Source organism: Amphimedon queenslandica, unplaced genomic scaffold (assembly GCF_000090795.2).
Source record: "Amphimedon queenslandica unplaced genomic scaffold, v1.1 AMPQUscaffold_13519, whole genome shotgun sequence".
In the NCBI taxonomy this organism is placed as follows: domain Eukaryota; kingdom Metazoa; phylum Porifera; class Demospongiae; order Haplosclerida; family Niphatidae; genus Amphimedon; species Amphimedon queenslandica.
Genome location: NW_003546245.1, coordinates 770380 through 788711, shown reverse-complemented (window position 1 = coordinate 788711; position 18332 = coordinate 770380). Strand labels below are relative to the sequence as shown.

At 37.6% G+C, this 18332-nt stretch overlaps 5 protein-coding genes across 7 annotated transcripts in view; 2 read left to right on the top strand and 3 right to left on the bottom strand.

Annotated features, from left to right (window-relative positions):
• Position 1: 1 nt before the first annotated feature.
• On the bottom strand, positions 2-4306 carry LOC100641028 (eukaryotic translation initiation factor 3 subunit D-like). The gene is made up of 15 exons (XM_003382860.3): positions 4093-4306; positions 3999-4044; positions 3803-3942; positions 3645-3730; positions 3541-3592; positions 3377-3495; positions 3183-3318; positions 2980-3087; positions 2857-2905; positions 2637-2761; positions 2499-2587; positions 1783-1921; positions 1303-1451; positions 683-875; positions 2-232 (listed from the first exon to the last, which is right to left on the bottom strand). The coding sequence occupies exons 1-15, from the start codon at positions 4264-4266 to the stop codon at positions 119-121; spliced, it is 1719 nt and encodes a 572-aa protein (XP_003382908.1). The 5' UTR covers positions 4267-4306; the 3' UTR covers positions 2-118.
• Positions 4307-4331: 25 nt separating this feature from the next.
• Positions 4332-9085, bottom strand: LOC100636266 (GTP-binding protein 1-like). 3 transcript variants are annotated; one of them, XM_011405857.2, is made up of 11 exons: positions 9025-9085; positions 8418-8671; positions 8199-8307; positions 7470-7653; positions 7088-7296; positions 6654-6790; positions 5991-6229; positions 5746-5890; positions 5189-5371; positions 5000-5135; positions 4332-4945 (listed from the first exon to the last, which is right to left on the bottom strand). In XM_011405857.2, the coding sequence occupies exons 2-11, from the start codon at positions 8613-8615 to the stop codon at positions 4521-4523; spliced, it is 1965 nt and encodes a 654-aa protein (XP_011404159.1). In that variant the 5' UTR covers positions 8616-8671; positions 9025-9085; the 3' UTR covers positions 4332-4520. The 3 variants fall into 3 exon arrangements, with proteins under 3 accessions (XP_011404159.1, XP_019853416.1, XP_019853409.1); XM_019997857.1 differs by lacking the exon at positions 9025-9085 and adding an exon at positions 8823-8979; XM_019997850.1 differs by having other exon boundaries at positions 8418-9071.
• A 107-nt stretch (positions 9086-9192) lies between these two features.
• LOC109582847 (uncharacterized) lies at positions 9193-13826 on the top strand. Its single transcript, XM_019997845.1, has 2 exons — positions 9193-9524; positions 12184-13826. Exons 1-2 carry the CDS (start codon positions 9300-9302, stop codon positions 13699-13701), a joined length of 1743 nt encoding a protein of 580 aa, XP_019853404.1. The 5' UTR covers positions 9193-9299; the 3' UTR covers positions 13702-13826.
• A 75-nt stretch (positions 13827-13901) lies between these two features.
• LOC100640905 (probable DNA-3-methyladenine glycosylase) lies at positions 13902-16318 on the top strand. The gene is made up of 3 exons (XM_019997891.1): positions 13902-14106; positions 14155-14346; positions 15804-16318. Exons 1-3 carry the CDS (start codon positions 13967-13969, stop codon positions 16213-16215), a joined length of 744 nt encoding a protein of 247 aa, XP_019853450.1. The 5' UTR covers positions 13902-13966; the 3' UTR covers positions 16216-16318.
• Positions 16302-18332, bottom strand: part of LOC100640779 (forkhead box protein K2-like) — a 3372-nt gene continuing 1341 nt past the window's right edge. The window contains exons 4-6 of the mRNA XM_019996328.1: positions 18245-18332; positions 17867-18060; positions 16302-17352 (exon numbers count right to left, since the gene is read on the bottom strand). Of these exons, the coding sequence (XP_019851887.1) occupies positions 16761-17352; positions 17867-18060; positions 18245-18332 (874 nt within the window). The 3' untranslated portion in view covers positions 16302-16760. The remainder of the gene's footprint in view (positions 17353-17866; positions 18061-18244) is intronic.

The following is an 18332-nucleotide window of genomic DNA, read 5'->3' as shown; positions in this document are numbered from 1 at the left end:
ATTTGATAGTTTTTTATAGCCGATTTAATTAATAATAATAATTACTGTTTAATTAATAATTATTATTTAATTTATTATTATTATTATTATTTAATTAAAAGTTATAATAGTAGAGTTATTAATCAGATTTATTATCATCTGATTGGCTGCCAGCTCCTCCATCACTTTCCTCATCATCACTGTCCCCGCTATCAAACTCATCAGCTGGAACAGAATATATCCTTATCACAGCCTATAATTATTAATAATAAGCATAATAATGACCTTATAAAGCTTATAATATAATAGTTATAAGGCTACAGTATAGCAGTGAGTACCGTATACGTTAAAATTTCCGAGTGTTTAAAATTTTATGTTTTCAATGAAATGTGTTCAAAAGTTAATATTCGTGTGAGCTAATTTTCGTGTTCTGGCCATAGTCCACATACAATAGAATGGCATTAGAGGTGGTTTAAATTTCATGGATTTAAGGTGAGCACGAAAATAACAAAATTTAATACACCCCGAAAATTAAGATGTGTACGGTAACTGCTCATAGTAAGTCACAAGAACCATAAATTGGCATCAAAAAGTCAACAGCACCCATCACTGTAGCCATTATTATAAATTATTTAATGCATTATTGTGGTGTTGCATGAGATAATAAGTTTTGATATTCAAAGAGTTCACATGATGTACTTGCCTTATTAGGATCCTTCATTATTATATACTTCCCAGGATCAAGCTCCCTGCAGTAATCAATGATGGCGTGGAGTATGCCCCAGGCATTTTGTAAATCCAGTGTGAGCTGTGATGCTAGTTGCTCGGGTCTCTCCGTTTGTATTCCTAATATCTGATGGTTGGAGGAATCACGAGGACTTGAACGTGACACATAACTAAAGAGAGAGAGAGAGATAAATGATACAGTGAAACCTGCTATTGTGGACACTCTAAAATAAGGACACCTCTATAATTAGGACAGGTAGTATCAGTCCCAATACAATAGTAATGTGTATTAATGAACCTCTGAAATAAGGACACCTCTATAATAAGGACAGTTTTATTTGGTCCCAAGGTGTCCGGAATAGACAGGTTTGACTGTATTACGAAAAGAATAAAAATTAAAATGTACGATAGCAATGGAGTTCAATATAATAATAGTTTATATACTAAATGAACAACGAAACTATCACAATTATTATTATTATTCCAGCAAATTAGAAGAGAGAGAGAGAGTACAGTTTACTCTTTTCTCTATCTTTATAATAATTACTGGAAAATGACTTCACACTTGTAAATGTTTAATTACATGCAAGATCGTACCCAAATTTGATAAATGAGGACCCAGCTAGGGCAGCACTGACTGCCCACTTGGCTATCTTACAACTGTTGTTCTTCAGCTCAGTGGCAAAGACAGCTCCTCTCTGCCGATCCAAATTATTACGCCAATCAACATGATTACCACCAGCATACTAGGGAGAGAGAAGTATTGCTCCATTTCTATCATACATGTACAATAGAAATTGTACATGTATAAAAGAAATTCCAATTTCTATTATAAGGCCTTTTCACACTGGCAAAGTAATGCACATTGATGCACATTAATCGTGTTCACACTAGAGCGGTTTTCAATCAATGTGATGCCATCAGTCTCACTTCACCTCCAGAGGTGGATTGATGTGAAGTGATGCGCTTCGATCAATGTAAACCAATGACAACAAGAACACAAAATGATACATAATTCAGCTGCTAGTGTGAACACAATTTTGAAAACTGTGCCAGTGTGAAAAGGCCTATACATACCTTGGGGTCCCATTCATTCAGTGTCTTTATATTAAGGAAGACGTCAGGAGAGGAGGAGGGGGAGGAGGGAGGAAGTGCAGCATCATGCTGACATCTTACAATCAGTCCTGATCCATCCTTCAGGGAATACTTACGATATCTAGTAAACAAATCAAGTTTTAGATTTTCTGAATATTATGCATCAAATTTAAGCTGATACTTAAAACTGAATTTTTAATAGTTGCTCTAAAATCAGGTCAAAGTCCCTGTACTGTAGTATAGGGTCTCAGACCAAATTTCACCAAAAATGTCAAGGAGAAAAATTTTCATTTTTATAACTTTTTCTGATGCATATACATGTTCTTATGTTGTGTAGAAAGTTTGAGCTGATTCCGATCAAAATTAGATTTTTTATGAATTTTTAAAGTTGCTCCAAAATTAGGCCAAAGTCCCTGTACTATAGTACAGGGTCTCAGACCAAATTTTGCCAAAAATGTCAAGGAGAGAATTTTTTATTTTAATAACTTTTTCTGATGCACATACATGTTCTTATGTTGTGTAGAAAGTTTGAGCTGATTCCAATCAAAATTAGATTTTATATGAATTTTAAAAGTTGTTCAAAATTTGCCAAAATGACCAAGTACATGTACATGACATATTTTGTCAAATAAGGCTATGAGAAGATTCTAGACTTTTATAATGTTTCCAATATAAATAATTAAACTAAGAGCCATTACCTATAAGCCACAGATGGCATTCCCTCAATATCATCAGTAAACGGATTCGGTTCCCTAAATGAATATAATCCTTTACCACCAGCAGCAGACTAAAAACAATTATAATATCAATTATATTCATATGGCCATGGACCTTACCACGAGCATTTGCTGTGACAACGACTGATTGATATAAGTTGCTTCCAGTGCTAGGCTCTGTGGGGAGTTAATGCCAGTCTCCTCTTGTGGTGGCTCTTTAGCTGTCTCGTCTACCGTTAGGAACTCTATACATTGGTACCAGTATCAAGGTATAGGAATGGAAATAATAGTAGTAGATAGAATCATATTGATAATAGTAATACATTGTAATTATGCTTACCAAAACGAGAATCATCTCTTTTATCAAAAAACAAGAAATCAGAAACACGCTACAAATTTAAAAATTTCGTATTATTATAATCAGTATATTGTTAGTATACTATCACTCCAGTAGTATACTGACCTGTACTACAATGTCCCAGGAATATTTGGAGCGAGTACAAGTCATTAGTGTAGCCAAAATGGCATCAGTTGCAAAGACTTTACAATTATCTTTGTGAGCTTTAGCGAGCTACGAAAAAAAAGGTTTAAGTACTGATTGGTTTTCTTAGCAAATTAAAGAGAGAGAGATGGGGGAAAGAAAAAAATTAATGATACTATTATTACTTTTTCAATGACAGGGTCATCAGAGGTTGTCACAGGGTTAAATATCTTTGTACATTTCGACAAAATTTGCGGACACCGAACAGAAACCGATTTCTCCTTCCGCACATTATAATAACCAATTGAACCACAAACGTGTCTAGAGAGAAAGAGAGAGAAAAAAAATGGCTGCACTAAACAACAACGAATGCTCTTACAAGTCTTCAGGTCTGCTTGGGGTATAACTAAGCTTGTTTAACTCTGGGAATGTTATTTCTCTTATCATTTGCCAGTTGTATTTCACACTAACGGACGGAGCCCTTGGCCGCAACTGAGGCTAATGAAAAACAAAGACAATAATGAATTAAACAGTCGCACTCACTGGATTGCGGTCGTAATAATTGGACCTGTAGCCTCTTTTGGAACGCCTCTCCCTGTTAATTTATTAATAATTATTATCAGATATTGAAGTTATAATTATTTTACTTTTCCCTGTTCTTTTTCAAAGCAACCTGCTGACGTCCTCCTAGCTTTCTCTCCTCTCTCTTCTCACGATCGCGACGGATTTTATTCTAAAAAAAAAGACAAAGAAGTTAAATAAAAGATATGATGAAGGGGCGGGGCTAAACTAATAACTCATGTACCTGCATTTGTCTTCCTCGTGGTCTACTGTAGAGTGGTCGCTGAGGCCGAGAGGAATCAACCAATCGAAACGAGGAATCATCCTGCTCATGGTAATATGTATACACCTGACCACCAGAGCCATAAGCCGAACCATATTTATCTATTAATAATAATAATAATAATAATAATAAATAATAATTAATTTTTATAACTTACTAGCTGTTCTCCTGTCCTGATACAAGTTATTAGTCCAGTCTGCCACCTAAAGAGATGAAAATAATCATGGCTGCTCTTATTTTGATTACTGTACTTTTCCCAGTCGGTCATCTTTAGAGAATGGCTGGTAAGGTGTATCTTTGAACTGTAGCGGTACGTCACAAGGCCCCCATCCATCAGGATTATCTTGTATCTTAGGGAAGAAGAACCTCGGCTTTTGAGGAGTTTCCTCTGCCCCAGTGGTAGGAGACAATAGCTCACTCGCCATCTTATTATAAGAACATGCACGTGTATGTATTGTAGACCACACCTTATTGACTGTTTTATTTTTGTTTTTTTTTTCTTTCTATTTCTCTCAATAAATATTATTTTATTCTTAAATAAAATTTTTGAACAAAAAAATAATGTACTAAATGGGATTAGACTAGGTCTAGTAAACTATAAAATGAAAAAATAATAACAAGAACAAGAGTGCAATAAACCTGAAAATAAAATTAATTATTAATTCGTAGTCAATGTTTATTATTTATGATCGCTAGTTGATGGTCCTTCTAAGCTTATTCCTCCCCCTCCTCCACTGGCTGATGTTGATGAGCTGGTCTTATCAATGTGATGATAGTTCCTTCCTCTTCCTCTCCTTCCCTTCACACGAGATACTGATGCTCCAGAGAGAGTCTTCGGCATTTGAGAAGGTTTCTTCTTTGTAGAATGAGCAGTGCCTCCACCAATTGATACTCCACTCCCACTGCCAGGAATGTATGGGTGTATCTTTGTGATTGTACCTATAGCTTTTGTGCGGCCTTCCCTAAAGACCATCCTTGAGTCTGTGTGAAGGTACTCCGGGCTCTTGATGAACCTGAACAGGCAGGACGCTTTATCACCAGTTCTTAAGTGATCCTTATCCATTGTTATTATAGTCGCTGTTTGACGTGTGCTACCACAATGGACTAGAGAGAGAGAGAGAGGAGTAACTTATAATGAGAGATGTTAATTCTTTTTACCCATTGCTTGATATTTTGGCGATATTGTGGTTGGATGGTGTAATACGAGTATCTCAGCCTCAAACTCCCAACAGCCGACGGGATCGGTTTCAGCACCTAACATCACCATACCTTTACGGATCTGATTACGTTTCATCTAAAAGAACAATAATATTATTAACATAAATTATGTACATTTAAAATATGTACCTTTTTAAGAGCAAAAGAAGCTGTCTGTCCTCCTCTAACTTCTTTAACTGGTAATCTCTTTCTATGAATTCCTCTAATGGCAACGGGCAAGAACTCTCCGACTGAGTTAGGGCCGAGCAGTAAAGTGTCATTAAGACTGATAGTCCCTTGCAAACAAGTACCTGATACGACAGTGCCAACACCCTAACAACAAACAATGTAATAAACAACAAGTAGAACAACAACAAACAATGTAATAAACAACAAGTAGAACAACAACAAACAATGTAATAAACAACAAGTAGAACAACAACAAACAATGTAATAAACAACAAGTAGAACAACAACAAACAATGTAATAAACAAAAAGTAGAACAACAACAAACAATGTAATAACAATGTAATAAACAACAAGTAGAACAACAACAACAAACAATGTAATAAACAACAAGTAGAACAACAACAAACAATGTAATAAACAACAAGTAGAACAACAACAAACAATGTAATAAACAACAATCATAGCCTGTGGGAAGAAGGGGGGCTGTGTGGTTATTCTAGTAATGGGAGCTGCTTACCGGGACTGAGTAGGTCTCGTCTATTTGAAATTCGGCCGGTTTGTCTTCTCTTGGTCTCATTCTGGCCGAGAGCAAACTTAAAAATGACCTCAATAGCTCAAGATTGTGCCCACTCACATTGGAGACTTGGAATATGGGACACACCCTAATATTAACAATAATAACAATAATAATAATGATAATAATGATGATGATGATGATGATGATGATGATGATGATGATGATGATGATAAAATATTCTTTACCTTGCAGATGTGAAGTTGGTAGCAGTTGTGATGACATCTTCCTGCGTTTGCACGGCTACAGGTATCTTCCTACAGCCGGGGGATTTAAGAACCCTGTTCAAGAGCTTCATGGTCTCTTGGAGGACGTTAGGAGGGCACATATCAATCTTAGTGACTACAACAAAGACAGGGACAGCGAGAGCCAGGGCCAGACCAAGATGCTCTTTAGTCATGCCAACAATACCAGCATTGGCACCAATCTAAGAGGAAGGACAGAGAGAGAGAGAGAGAGAGAGGGAGGGAGATATCGAGACACATAAATTCAATTTTAGCAGAAATTTTTTAAATGTCAGACATAACAACTTTAAGTAATGAACAAGTACAGACAGATGGCGTACAGCGACTTAATATAATTATAGAGCTGATAATAATACAGTTTGTACATGTACAATGTATATGATAATAGAAATGAGAGAGAGAGAGAGAGAAAAGAGGGAAAGTTTCAAGAAGGCAAGCAGGAAAAGGAAACAATTACTTATATCACATGAGGGTAATAAAAGGAAATACATATGTAAACCCTAAATAGAGAATACACTAGCAACATAATTATCATTAGCATCTTGTTGCTGGTATCATTATACTACAACAGTAGTTCCCAGTATGTATACATTGTTGTCCACTCACCATTAACATGCAGAAATCTGGAGCATGGCCAGTCATACCAAAAATGGTCGTCTTTAAATATTTCTCGTGACCAGCCAAGTCAATGAATGTGATCACTTTGGAGGAAACACGACAAATATGAGCCCAGTCTAAACTACCTGCAATAGAAAAGAAATGATATACACATACATGTACATGTATGTATAAAGGCCAAATTTTTTCTGATACATATACATGTTCTTATGCTGTCTAGAAAGTTTGAGCCAATTCCGATCAAAATTAGATAATTTATGAATTTTTAAAGTTGCAAAAAATTGAGCTGTACATGTACATGTATATATATATATTTATAATTATAATTATGCCTATTATACATGTACTACAATTTCATACATACATGTACATGTACCAAGTACATGTATATTGTGTGTACATGTACATGTACATGTGCATACCATGTCCATCCACTTTATTAACAATCCTTCCTTTGTCATCGAACCCCAGTATGTCTGATCCTACACTTGACGTACGACCGCTCTCCATCTCGTGCTTGTGACGAAACAGTTTCTGTCTAGCGTGACCACGCCCATTATCGAGCTCGCCGTGCGTCAACACGCCAAGCAATGTACTCTTACCAGCATCAACATTCCCGACCACAGCAACTCTGGGAGACACAGGAGGAGAAGGGAAAAGAAGAAGGAGAATCATAATAAAGTGTATGTTAACACGACCATATAAGGTAAAAATTAAAATGCTATTTTTAAATACATCCAATGTATGTACACAGCTATTACTTAATAATTTCCTATTTTTAATTATCTTATATGTTGTATGTACCTAACTTCCAGAAAGTCATCCTCTTGGACCTTTCTCCTAACTAGACAGTCTGCCAGTAAACATCCTTCGCTTCCTTTCTTTCTTAGAACTGTCATGTCAGCGTCACAGGCAGCAGCCACAGCATGTAGCGTTGCTATGCTGGCGTCCATTTCACTTTCACTCAATCCATTATTGGAGCAACCACCTAACGTACATATACATCTTTAATTACAATAATATTTATAATAATAGTAATTGATAATACATTTATAGCAAATTTGGAAGTTTTTAAAGTAGTCATAGCTGAAAAGTTTCAATCAGAATCTTTCTATAGCATAAATCTGTTTGAGAATGGTACATTTAGAAGCCATAAGGTTTACTCTCTTTTGCCAAATTTTGAAGCAAATTTTAAATTTTCCAAATGCTTAGAATCAGCTGAAACTTGATCAAAAAAAGTAATTAAAAGGTTGAATTCTCCTAGCCATTTTTAGCAAAATTTAATTATCCTACAAAGTGTTTTGTTTTAAGCCAATTAGCCAATTATCAAAAGCGTCAAATATTTTATCCAAAATAATGTAATAGACACATAAAAGTGACATATCATCTTACAACTACTCCCCCTCCTCCCCTCCCTCTCTCCCCTCCCCTCTCCCTCCCTCCCCTCCCTCCCTCCCTCTCCCTTCACCTCCCTCCCTCCCTCTCCCCTCCCTCCCTCCTTCTCTCCCTCCCTCCCTCTCCCTCCCCCTTCACCTCCTATTCCAAGTTCGATTATTATCTCTCCTTGTCCGTCCTCCATTTGGAGCTTGAGAGCTGAGACAAGAGAATCAAACTCATCAGAAGACGGATTGACATATTGCAGCTATAATAAATAAACAAAACAATGAATGCCAATAATGCTGATACAATGACAACAATAAATTAAAGATAAGCTTGGCACTAGAATAATAATACAAATAATAATAAAATCACCTTAGGGTCGGTCTGGGATATGAGATCACTTGAGGATACTTTGTATCCAAAAAGACCCACACCACAGCCTTTAGGCACAGCCTCATCTGTACTCTCATCCATTGAAGAAGGAGGTGAGTCTGAGGGTGGAGTAACAAAGTCCTCTTTGTCCTCCATTGTTGTCTGTGAGGAATCTGGCGATATCGAAGCAGCAGCCATCTTGAAAAGATTATGTGAGGACTGTACTGTAATCCTTTCAGGACCGAAGGGCGAGTCTATTATATGAAAACCACTAGTTTGAATTACAATAGTATTAGCCAGTCATCATGGTAGTATAACAATAGACAATAATCATTATTGTCTTAAGGAACTAGAACAGACTAAATATTCATACTAATACTAGTCTACTCCATTCTCTCTCTTTACCAATTGACAGGCTCTGGCTCGCTCTCTCACGCCGTCCTCTTTTTAAAAGATCAGCTGTACTGTAATTTAAATTGCACCATCATTGCGCTATGCTTTATTGCACCACATCCCAAGGAACGAGCGTAAGCCTCGTACAATAACATAATCTGTTAGTCAGCATTAATGCCTGATGTATGCGCGAGAGGATATTGAATCAACTCACTCTTTCATTGCATCATGCACTTTTCTTTCCCAGTCGACATTACCAGAGCCACACCCACAAAACAAACAAGCCCTGCCCTTCATTACTCAACACCCACGCATTCTATCTACTTCCGGTCTTATCTTAGCCACACCCATTGCACTTCCGGTTTCATTAGCAGCGTTGTCCTTGAAATAGCTGGAGGCCATCATTGGTGTGAACAATTGACAGTGAATTTGGTATCTTTATTCAAAGCCAGGAGCAGTCTAAGCCTATTTTTGCTGCAGCTAACAGTCATGTCGTTTGAAGCAGGTTCGAGCAGTTCTTTAAACGTCCCAGTTGGTCCTGCAAGAAGCTTTTCCTCGCTGGAAGATGAAGAGGTGGCAAGCACAGCTAGCGGGCAATCATCAGTAGACCTCAACGGACTACTACATCAGCAGCAAAGCAACCAATCCTCTCTGGACGACTCAGAGAGACTCTCTATGCTGTCCTCTGCTGTTAGCTGGATAAAGGAGGAATTGGTAAATATGATAGTGTAGAGACATGAGAGAAGAGTTTGTGTTGTTTGTATGACCTGCTAATAGTTGCATGAATGGGTAGTACATAGCTATTATACAGGACTTGTCAACACTCTATTTACATATGTTGTGTCCATATCAATCTCTGTTTGCTCCATATTTTGTGATACACATCATGTACACTCCAGCAAAAATAATAAAAGCCTCATAAAGATGATTATCTCATCATGTTGATCCTGTGTATTCTTTTCCTGTCATTGTGTGTCTAGCTCTTATGACAATGTTTGCTTTCCTCCTTGAGTGTTGTTGTACTCAATAGTGCATGTGTTTGTATAATATTTATGTTTACATGTACATGTATATTTACATGCACATGTGTGTGTACTCCGTGTGTGTGTGTTCGCTCATGTGTCAAGTGTCAGTAATTTGCTGGCAGCTGCAGTAGTTGGTCACGGTATTAAAAGTTTACTATTTCAGTTGTTTTGATTTGTCACGGAGGCATTCCTGCTATTTTGAGCATTTGCGTGGTTCGTTGAGCAGTACAAATGAGCCCTTTCTCTTTATAAAATAAAATTTTTACCTTATCTACGTCATAATTAGTCTCTAACCTACATGTATTTTAAAGTCATAACATGCACAATGTACTACAAATGTTGGGCATTATATTATACTCATAAATATGATCCTGTTTACTTAGTTATTATTGATTAAGATTAGATACCACTCTGCTACAGTTTCCTACGCATAATCTGCTAACTAAGGATCATCATTAGATTATACGTATACATGTACATCTATTATGACATTCTCTACTTTTATAGTAAAAGTTATAAACAACGTAGCAATAACTCGATTATGTACGTGCATTGTTATGTACACTTATGCATTGCTGCATGTATCAGGTATAACCTAATTATAATTGTTATGCTAGGTGTAACCCACCTCTGATGTAAGAGGAATGAGGAATTCAGTACTAATCAATATTACTCCATTACCCTGTGTACATGTTTTCTGTTCTGTTTAGATACTCCCTTTAATGCACTGATAGACACATCATAAATTCACAATACATGAACCTGCTGCCTGTGCCAATCAAACAGTCCCTCATGCTATTTATTTGTTATTCACGGGCCGTCTCTCTCAAAGTGTAATTTGACTAAGTTACTGTTTGATGTTTGTGCAGGTCCACTGTCCAATAGTTCTCATAACTTTCATGTAATCGTAGTAACTGCTTGACCATAATATCGTCTACTCTTGGAATGTTTGTATGATTCGATTATGATGAATATTCATTATGATCATGAATGTGTGTTGATGTATAATACATAGCTTGATGAGCCTGTATAGTCTATATTAGTTCATAATGATTAACCTGCTCCTTTCCTGTAAGTGTTGCAAGGACGCTGCTAATCAGTGTTGTTTCCTTAATGATAACTTATGGTTTGTTTTTCCAAGGAATTACGAAACAAGAAGGCGAGGGAGGGAGAGTATTCCTATGTTAAACAGAATGTATCTCTCTTTACTTTCTATGTCTGTTAACAGTGTCGCTCATTCAAACCATGATCAAACTGACAAACGCTTTTTCAGCAGCCCATCCTGTCAGTTAAAAAAGCCCATCTCCACCCTCTCCAGCTACATGTACATGTACATGTACATGTACCTGCTGCTGTAAGTCTTCTTGAGGTGTGAAATTGACAATGGTGCTATTGTGTAGACTAGGTTGATGATGTAATACCACCTATCATTCCATTGGTGTGTTCATTATAATGTCATCTACACAGAAACCATTCATCAATATAATACAGAACACTCACAATAGTCCGGCATGTACTATACATGTACACATGTACGTTATATTGCGTGTGTTCTATTTGATGGTTTCATTAGGTTATGATGACAGCTACCTTTCATGGTGGCTCTAATTGGTAATAATAATAATAATCTTGCGAATTGATAGTTGCAATTTGCTCCTGACTACACAAATTTGTACAATCATGTTACTCGCATAGCAGTGCAATGTTTATATACATGTGTGTGAAATATTAAATTACATGTACATGCATGTCACCAGAAATAGACTGAGTGAGTGTGTGTGTGAGAGAGAGAGAGAGAGAGAGGAACAATTTACTCCTTTCTCTGATGTGGGATAAACAGCTGTCATCTTAAAATATTTTCCCTCTTATTATTACATATTCTTGGCCCTTGCACATTCCTTTGATTATTGCTATAGTAAGGACAGGAAGTTATAAAATTTGTTTATAGTTAGTGTGTGGGTACAGCAATCCTCCTGTGGATTAGATTATCATATAAAATCCACTGTATGTTACAATTATTTTTGGATTTTACAGCTATCATTAACCAATGTGTTAAACTTGCTGTCCCTGTCACAATGTCTCCACTGACTCAATGCCGAGTCCTGGACTTTCCTTGTTTGCTAATTCAATGCATATTTGATGTCATTATTATATGTATCTGTGGAATGTGTTTACACTGATATTGAATTTCTATCGTGTTATCATTATGCAATTCTCTTATACCCTCTCTCTCTCTCTCTCTCTCTCTCTCCCCCCCTCTCTTTCTCTCTCTCTCTCTCTCCCCCCCCCCCTCTCTCTCTCTCTCTCTCTCTCTCTCTCTCTCTCTCTCTCTCTCTCTCTCTCTCTAGGCTGCCATGAGAGATACTGATCGCGGTATATTGCACCAACTGCTCAGAGCTCACTCTGCCATCACTGACATTAGAGAATCACAGAAGAAGAATGGCTACTCTGAGCAGTCACAACAGGATCAGGAAACTGATGATAATATAACACAATCAGAGTCCATCAAAGAAGAAGAGCTGAACTCAAGTGGACACAGCGATTATTATTCAAGAGATGAGAAGACTCCTGGATCAGGGAGCCACGTATCACTTGATATAACTACCAATACTACACCTCCTAGAACTGGTTCATCAACCACCAACAATACTGATGCTACTAGCAATAGTACTGGGTTCACTCCTCTAAAGAAACTGAGGCCAGAGACAGAGGCAAAGGATGACGATGATATACTAGCACAGTTCTTTGGGGAAGAGAGTTTATCTAAGTTTACTTGCCTTTCAAAGCCACGATCCTCAAAATCAAAAGGGACCGAACAGACCGACTCTCCTACAGTACATGCGCCTAAAACAAGCCAATCTACTGAGAGGATGCAGAAACAGCACTCTTTCACTGCCACCTCTCCTCTCTCTGATAGACTTAAAGTCGATGTTGACAAGAAGAGCAGTCGTAGCAGCGTTGCATACGAGATGCAGCTACTAAGACAAAAATTACAAGAGGAAGCAAAGTCAGAGCTAGAGGCATTCGACAGGGAATTTGATGGACCTGCTAGCGTGCCTTCGTTCCTTGAGGTAGAGAAGAAATCTTATCGCTACTCCATTTTGAATCGAATGGATGAGCTATTGTATCCATCGTCACCACCGCCGTCGTCCAGTGTCCCACGCCATCGATCGGGTAGTCATATCCGACAGTACTCAGAACCTGTCGTTAATGTAAACTTAGACGAGTACACCAGAGGAGAAGAAAGAAGCAACTTTAAAACTTCGCAGTCGACAACCTTTTCGCAATTTAGGAAGTCGTCAGAGCCTGCCCACAGCAGCTTTCGTCTGCCAACCTCCAAAACAATGGAACTAAGTAGAACAGGGAGTGGATACTACCATGACAACGCTGGAGGAGGAATGAGAGTGACTCCACCAAGGAAAGGATCACAGACTCACTATGACACCACGGTTATCAAGAGACGCTCTTCAAACTCGTCCCGTAGTTCGTCACAGACTAATACTCTAGAGAAAAAAGGACACCATCCCCTGCAGTACAGCGTGGAGTCGCTGGAAGGAGGAGTAGGGAGTAATGACGACTTGTCTTCTTACAATGGGCAGTATTATCATAGACGTGACGGATCTAGCGATTATGACAATATCCCAGAGAACAAAAGCATTAGAGGGACCAGGAATGATAGCGGTAATGGGAGGAAGGGCCTCTCTCCTGAAGTATACCCGGAGTCAATGTCACCGTCTCCTCCTCTAACTCACGTCTCTTCCTCCCCACTAGGACTGCAGGGGCGCTCCTTTAATCAAAAGCCTCGGAGCGTTCCTCTGAGGAAGAAGAATTTTATAAGTCAAAGTCCAGAGAGCAGCTGGCTATGAGGGATTCAATCTAGCTACAAATGTACTCCTCTTCTTTGTGACAAATAATACATTAATTTTAATCTTTATTTAATAATTGCTATTATGATTAATTAAAATAGAATTTCCTGTGTTTTGCAATAAAAGGTGCTAAATAAGTGTCAAAAAATATCCACTCAAAGGCTAGTTATTAATAGAAGGTGGCCAGTTATTAAAGAGGGTGTGTAGCACTATTAGCAGTTAAAGACATCATCATAAGCTTGCTTGGTTTAGATATATATTAGATATGAGTACAATTGCTGAGAGACTACAGAGAAAAAGAAGAAAAGATAAAGAAGATGAGCAATTGCAACATGAAGAAGAGACAGATGAAACAATCAAAGAAAAGAAAGTCATGAAAATTGAGCCACTGCACTCTCCTCCAAAGTATTCAATTTGCTCCAGATATCTTACATCATCCTATTACTTCTGTAGATGTGATTATAATTTTTATTGTGCTAGCTGTGAAGATCTAGCAAAGAAGCTGCTTGGTTGTGTTCTTGTTACAAAAATGAGGGAAGGAGGAGGAAGCTGGGTAGTCACTAAAGGATTGATTGTGGAGACTGAAGCATACCTAGGAGGGCCTGATAAAGCATCACACTCTTACAATGGAAAAAGAACTCCAAGGTAGATTTTGGGATTTGAACTGCATAATATATTGGTAGGAGAGTGAAACCTTTTCTCTTTGTGAAACCACCATCAATTTGTTGTCATAAGTATTGATATCCTTACGGAAAATTTAAGGTGATTCTGACAAATTTTTCAAGTTACGGCCATTTCAAGAAAACACCAAAATTCTGAAAAATACCCTGTACTATAGCCCATGGTTTTTTCTGAAAAATGGCTCAAAAATCACCTCAAATTTTTATTACATTTTCAGATACATATTGATGTCCTTGTGCTGTGTAGAAAGTTTGAGCTGATTCTAACTTCAATTTTTCAAGTTACGGTCATTTTTAAAAAACGCCAAAATTCTGAAAAATACCCTGTACTATAGCCCATGGTTTTTTCTAAAAAATGGCTCCGAAATCACCCCAAATTTTTATTACATTTTTTGATACATATTGATGTCCTTATGCTGTGTAGCAAGTTTGAGCTGATTCCGACTTCAATTTTTCAAGTTACAGCCATTTTAGGAAAACCCCCAAATTCTAAAAAATACCCTGTACTATAGCCCATGGTTTTTTCTGAAAAATGGCTCCGAAATCACCCCAAATTTTTATTACATTTTCAGATACATATTGATGCCCTTATGCTGTGTAGAAAGTTTGAGCTGATTCCGACTTCAATTTTTCAAGTTACAGCCATTTTAAGAAAACCCCAAAATTCTGAAAAATACCCTGTACTATAGCCCATGGTTTTTTCTAAAAAATGGCTCCGAAATCACCCCAAATTTTTATTACATTTTTTGATACATATTGATGTCCTTATGCTGTGTAGCAAGTTTGAGCTGATTCCGACTTCAATTTTTCAAGTTACAGCCATTTTAGGAAAACCCCCAAATTCTAAAAAATACCCTGTACTATAGCCCATGGTTTTTTCTAAAAAATGGCTCCGAAATCACCCCAAATTTTTATTACATTTTTTGATACATATTGATGTCCTTATGCTGTGTAGCAAGTTTGAGCTGATTCCGACTTCAATTTTTCAAGTTACAGCCATTTTAAGAAAACCCCAAAATTCTGAAAAATACCCTGTACTATAGCCCATGGTTTTTTCTAAAAAATGGCTCCATAATCATCCCAAATTTTTATTACATTTTCAGATACATATTGATGTCCTTATGCTGTGTAGCAAGTTTGAGCTGATTCCGACTTCAATTTTTCAAGTTACAGCCATTTTAGGAAAACCCCCAAATTCTAAAAAATACCCTGTACTATAGCCCATGGTTTTTTCTGAAAAATGGCTCCAAAATCACCCCAAATTTTTATTACATTTTCAGATACATATAGATGTTCTTATGCTATGTAGAAAGTTTTAGTTGATTCCGACTTCAATTTTTCAAGTTACGGCCATTTTAAGAAAATTGGCAAGATTTATCAACTTTAATTGTATGCTTTAAAATAAACTCTTTACTTTGATAGGAATGAAGCCATGTATATGCCACCAGGGACATGTTACGTCTATTCCATATATGGCATGCATCACTGCGTCAACATCAGCAGTCTCGGTGAGGGGGCAGCAATATTAATACGTTCACTGGAACCCCTGGATGGAGCAGAAACGATGAGAGAAAGACGAAAAAAATGTCGCAAAGATGAAGACCTGTGTCGCGGTCCTGGTAAGCTCTGCCAGGCAATGGGAATCAGTAAAGAACAAGACAAAACAAACTTAAGTACTTCCAATGAAATATGGGTGGAGACTAGAGAGGGTAGGCATCAATTAGAAATAATCGGTTGTCCCAGAATTGGTGTTGACTATGCTCAGGAATGGGCTGAGAAGAATCTCAGATATTACATTAAAGGAAACAAATATGTCAGCAAAATAATAAAATAATTTTATTTAATACTAGTCAAAAATGTTTTACGTTAATATTAAACTCTCTATTACGATGTGATGCGTTGAGATTTTTTATACATAAATTTAATATTATTTTAAACTTTGTTTCTCAATTAGCGGCAATAAAACATAACACAACAATAATAATAATAACAACAACAATAATAATAACAACAATAATAATAATGATGAGAGTTTAGGAAGACAGAGGGATAAATTGAAATCTAGTTCAAAGTTATTATTTATGATAATAATAATAATAATAATAATTTTTTATTAAATTTTTGGGGTGAGTGTATGTAAAATGTGAAGCAAAATAAATGAGAAAAAGTGAGCAGTGGTGAGGGGGGAAATTAAACAAAAATTAACTGACCCCCCACCCCACGTACAGTACAATACAATAATAGCACACACCCACTTTATACAGCAAGTTAAGTGTCAACCATGACCACACCCATTAATAAAGGCGTGGCCAGGCATACTAAATGAATAATTGACTTCTAATAATATAATTACTCCTAACCAGCAAAAAGAGGTGTGGCTTAAGGCTCAGACTCCTCCCCTTCCTCTTCTACTTCTTGTGTCTCTTCATTTTTATCCTCTTCCTCTTTCTCTTCTATAATCATACGAGGCGGACAAGGAGGCGTGGCCATCACGGGCGGATTCAATAACGGCATGCCCATATAAGGAAATCTGGGAAACATTGGATGTGGCCCCAATAACGAGTGATTGGCCCCGCCCATAATGACCGGACCGACGTGACGACCAAGAGGTTTGGGAACTCCTCCATCATCAAGACAAGGACGTTTGGTTGAGGGTACCTCCCCTTTTCCCCCATCGGCCCGGAGCCTATGACGTGACTCTAAAGCTAGGGCCTCGGTTGACGAGGCTGTGGAATTAATACCCAGGGGGTAAAATCTAAGGGGGCCCCCTGCTGTTGGAAAATGAGGTAGACGATTAGGACTAGCGGGTAGAGAATGAGAGGCGGACTGAGGGAGACGGGGGAGGAAAGTCGGAAGAGTAAAGTGAGGGTGTGGCATCGGTGAAGGACGGATGAGGAAATGACTCTCATGATGGTCTTTAAGATTAATATCAGGAGCAAAATGATGATGAGTCGGAGAAGGAGGAGCACTCCTAAAGAGAGAGAGAGATGTTATGACTGTCTGTCTCTCTCACAACATGTATTGTCTGGTTATTATTCAGACCAGCCAAGAGGTTGCTGGAGGTCTGTCATTTTATTAAGAAATAATGAAATAAAGATTTGTTGTGACTATTGGGATACTCATAATGCAAATGAGGGGTCAACATTAGCTACATGTAGGTCCAGGCTGGTAATAACAATATTAGATTGAAGGCTAGTTCACACAGAAACTTGCTGTGACCTCAAGACACTTTTAACATACATGAACCGAGTATTACTGTATGTAAAAATGCAAGAACTACACATGTACACATTTGATTTCTTAACCACAGTATTCTAATTGTATTGTATGCTAGTGTGAATTAGCTTTACAGAAGCAAATACAAGTTATAGTTCACTCTTAATACATGTACATGTATCTCCCCTCCCTCTCTCCCTCCATTTCTCCCTCCCCTTCCTCTCTCCCTCCCCCCTCTCTCCCTTTCAGCTACTCTTTCTCTTCCTTACCTGGACATTAGGCTTGCTGTAGGGAAGACAGGTATACCTTTCTTCTTTCTTTTAACATAAGCTTGTGAGGTTAGCTTGTCCTCATAGTCAGGATGCATGCACCAGTAGCCACCTTTACCGAACCCTAGCCCCTCCCTCTCTCTTGGGGCTTTCATAAAATATTGATTAAGAGACAAGTTGTGACGTATTGAATTCTAGAAAGAGAGAGACAGCAAAAATGTAATATTAACAAAACAAATGCTTACAAATAAATAAAAAAACTACATGCAATGTACACACACATTACACATATGTACACATGTACAAGAACATTAAAAAAACAAAAACACGTACTACACTACCTAATAAAAACTCACCCCCTCCCCCTCTCCCTCTTACCTTCCATCCCTTATCTTCAAGCCGGTAATAAGGATACTTATCAGAAATGAACTGGTATATGTTACTCAAGGTCTGTTTTCTGTCAGAG

Coding starts and splice junctions, on each gene's coding strand:
- LOC100641028 (XM_003382860.3), bottom strand. CDS start 4,266: ATGGCGAGTGAGCTATTGTCTCCTACCACTGGGGCAGAGGAAACTCCT. Junction 3,593..3,644: donor TTGAAAAAGAACAGGGAAAA/GTAAAATAATTA, acceptor ATAAATTAACAG/GGAGAGGCGTTCCAAAAGAG. Junction 3,319..3,376: donor CCAAGCAGACCTGAAGACTT/GTAAGAGCATTC, acceptor CTTTCTCTCTAG/ACACGTTTGTGGTTCAATTG.
- LOC100636266 (XM_011405857.2), bottom strand. CDS start 8,615: ATGGCTGCTGCTTCGATATCGCCAGATTCCTCACAGACAACAATGGAG. Junction 7,297..7,469: donor GATGACTTTCTGGAAGTTAG/GTACATACAACA, acceptor TGTGTCTCCCAG/AGTTGCTGTGGTCGGGAATG. Junction 6,791..7,087: donor TAATAAAGTGGATGGACATG/GTATGCACATGT, acceptor TTTCTATTGCAG/GTAGTTTAGACTGGGCTCAT.
- LOC109582847 (XM_019997845.1), top strand. CDS start 9,300: ATGTCGTTTGAAGCAGGTTCGAGCAGTTCTTTAAACGTCCCAGTTGGT. Junction 9,525..12,183: donor GCTGGATAAAGGAGGAATTG/GTAAATATGATA, acceptor CTCTCTCTCTAG/GCTGCCATGAGAGATACTGA.
- LOC100640905 (XM_019997891.1), top strand. CDS start 13,967: ATGAGTACAATTGCTGAGAGACTACAGAGAAAAAGAAGAAAAGATAAA. Junction 14,107..14,154: donor CCACTGCACTCTCCTCCAAA/GTATTCAATTTG, acceptor TTACTTCTGTAG/ATGTGATTATAATTTTTATT. Junction 14,347..15,803: donor AATGGAAAAAGAACTCCAAG/GTAGATTTTGGG, acceptor TTACTTTGATAG/GAATGAAGCCATGTATATGC.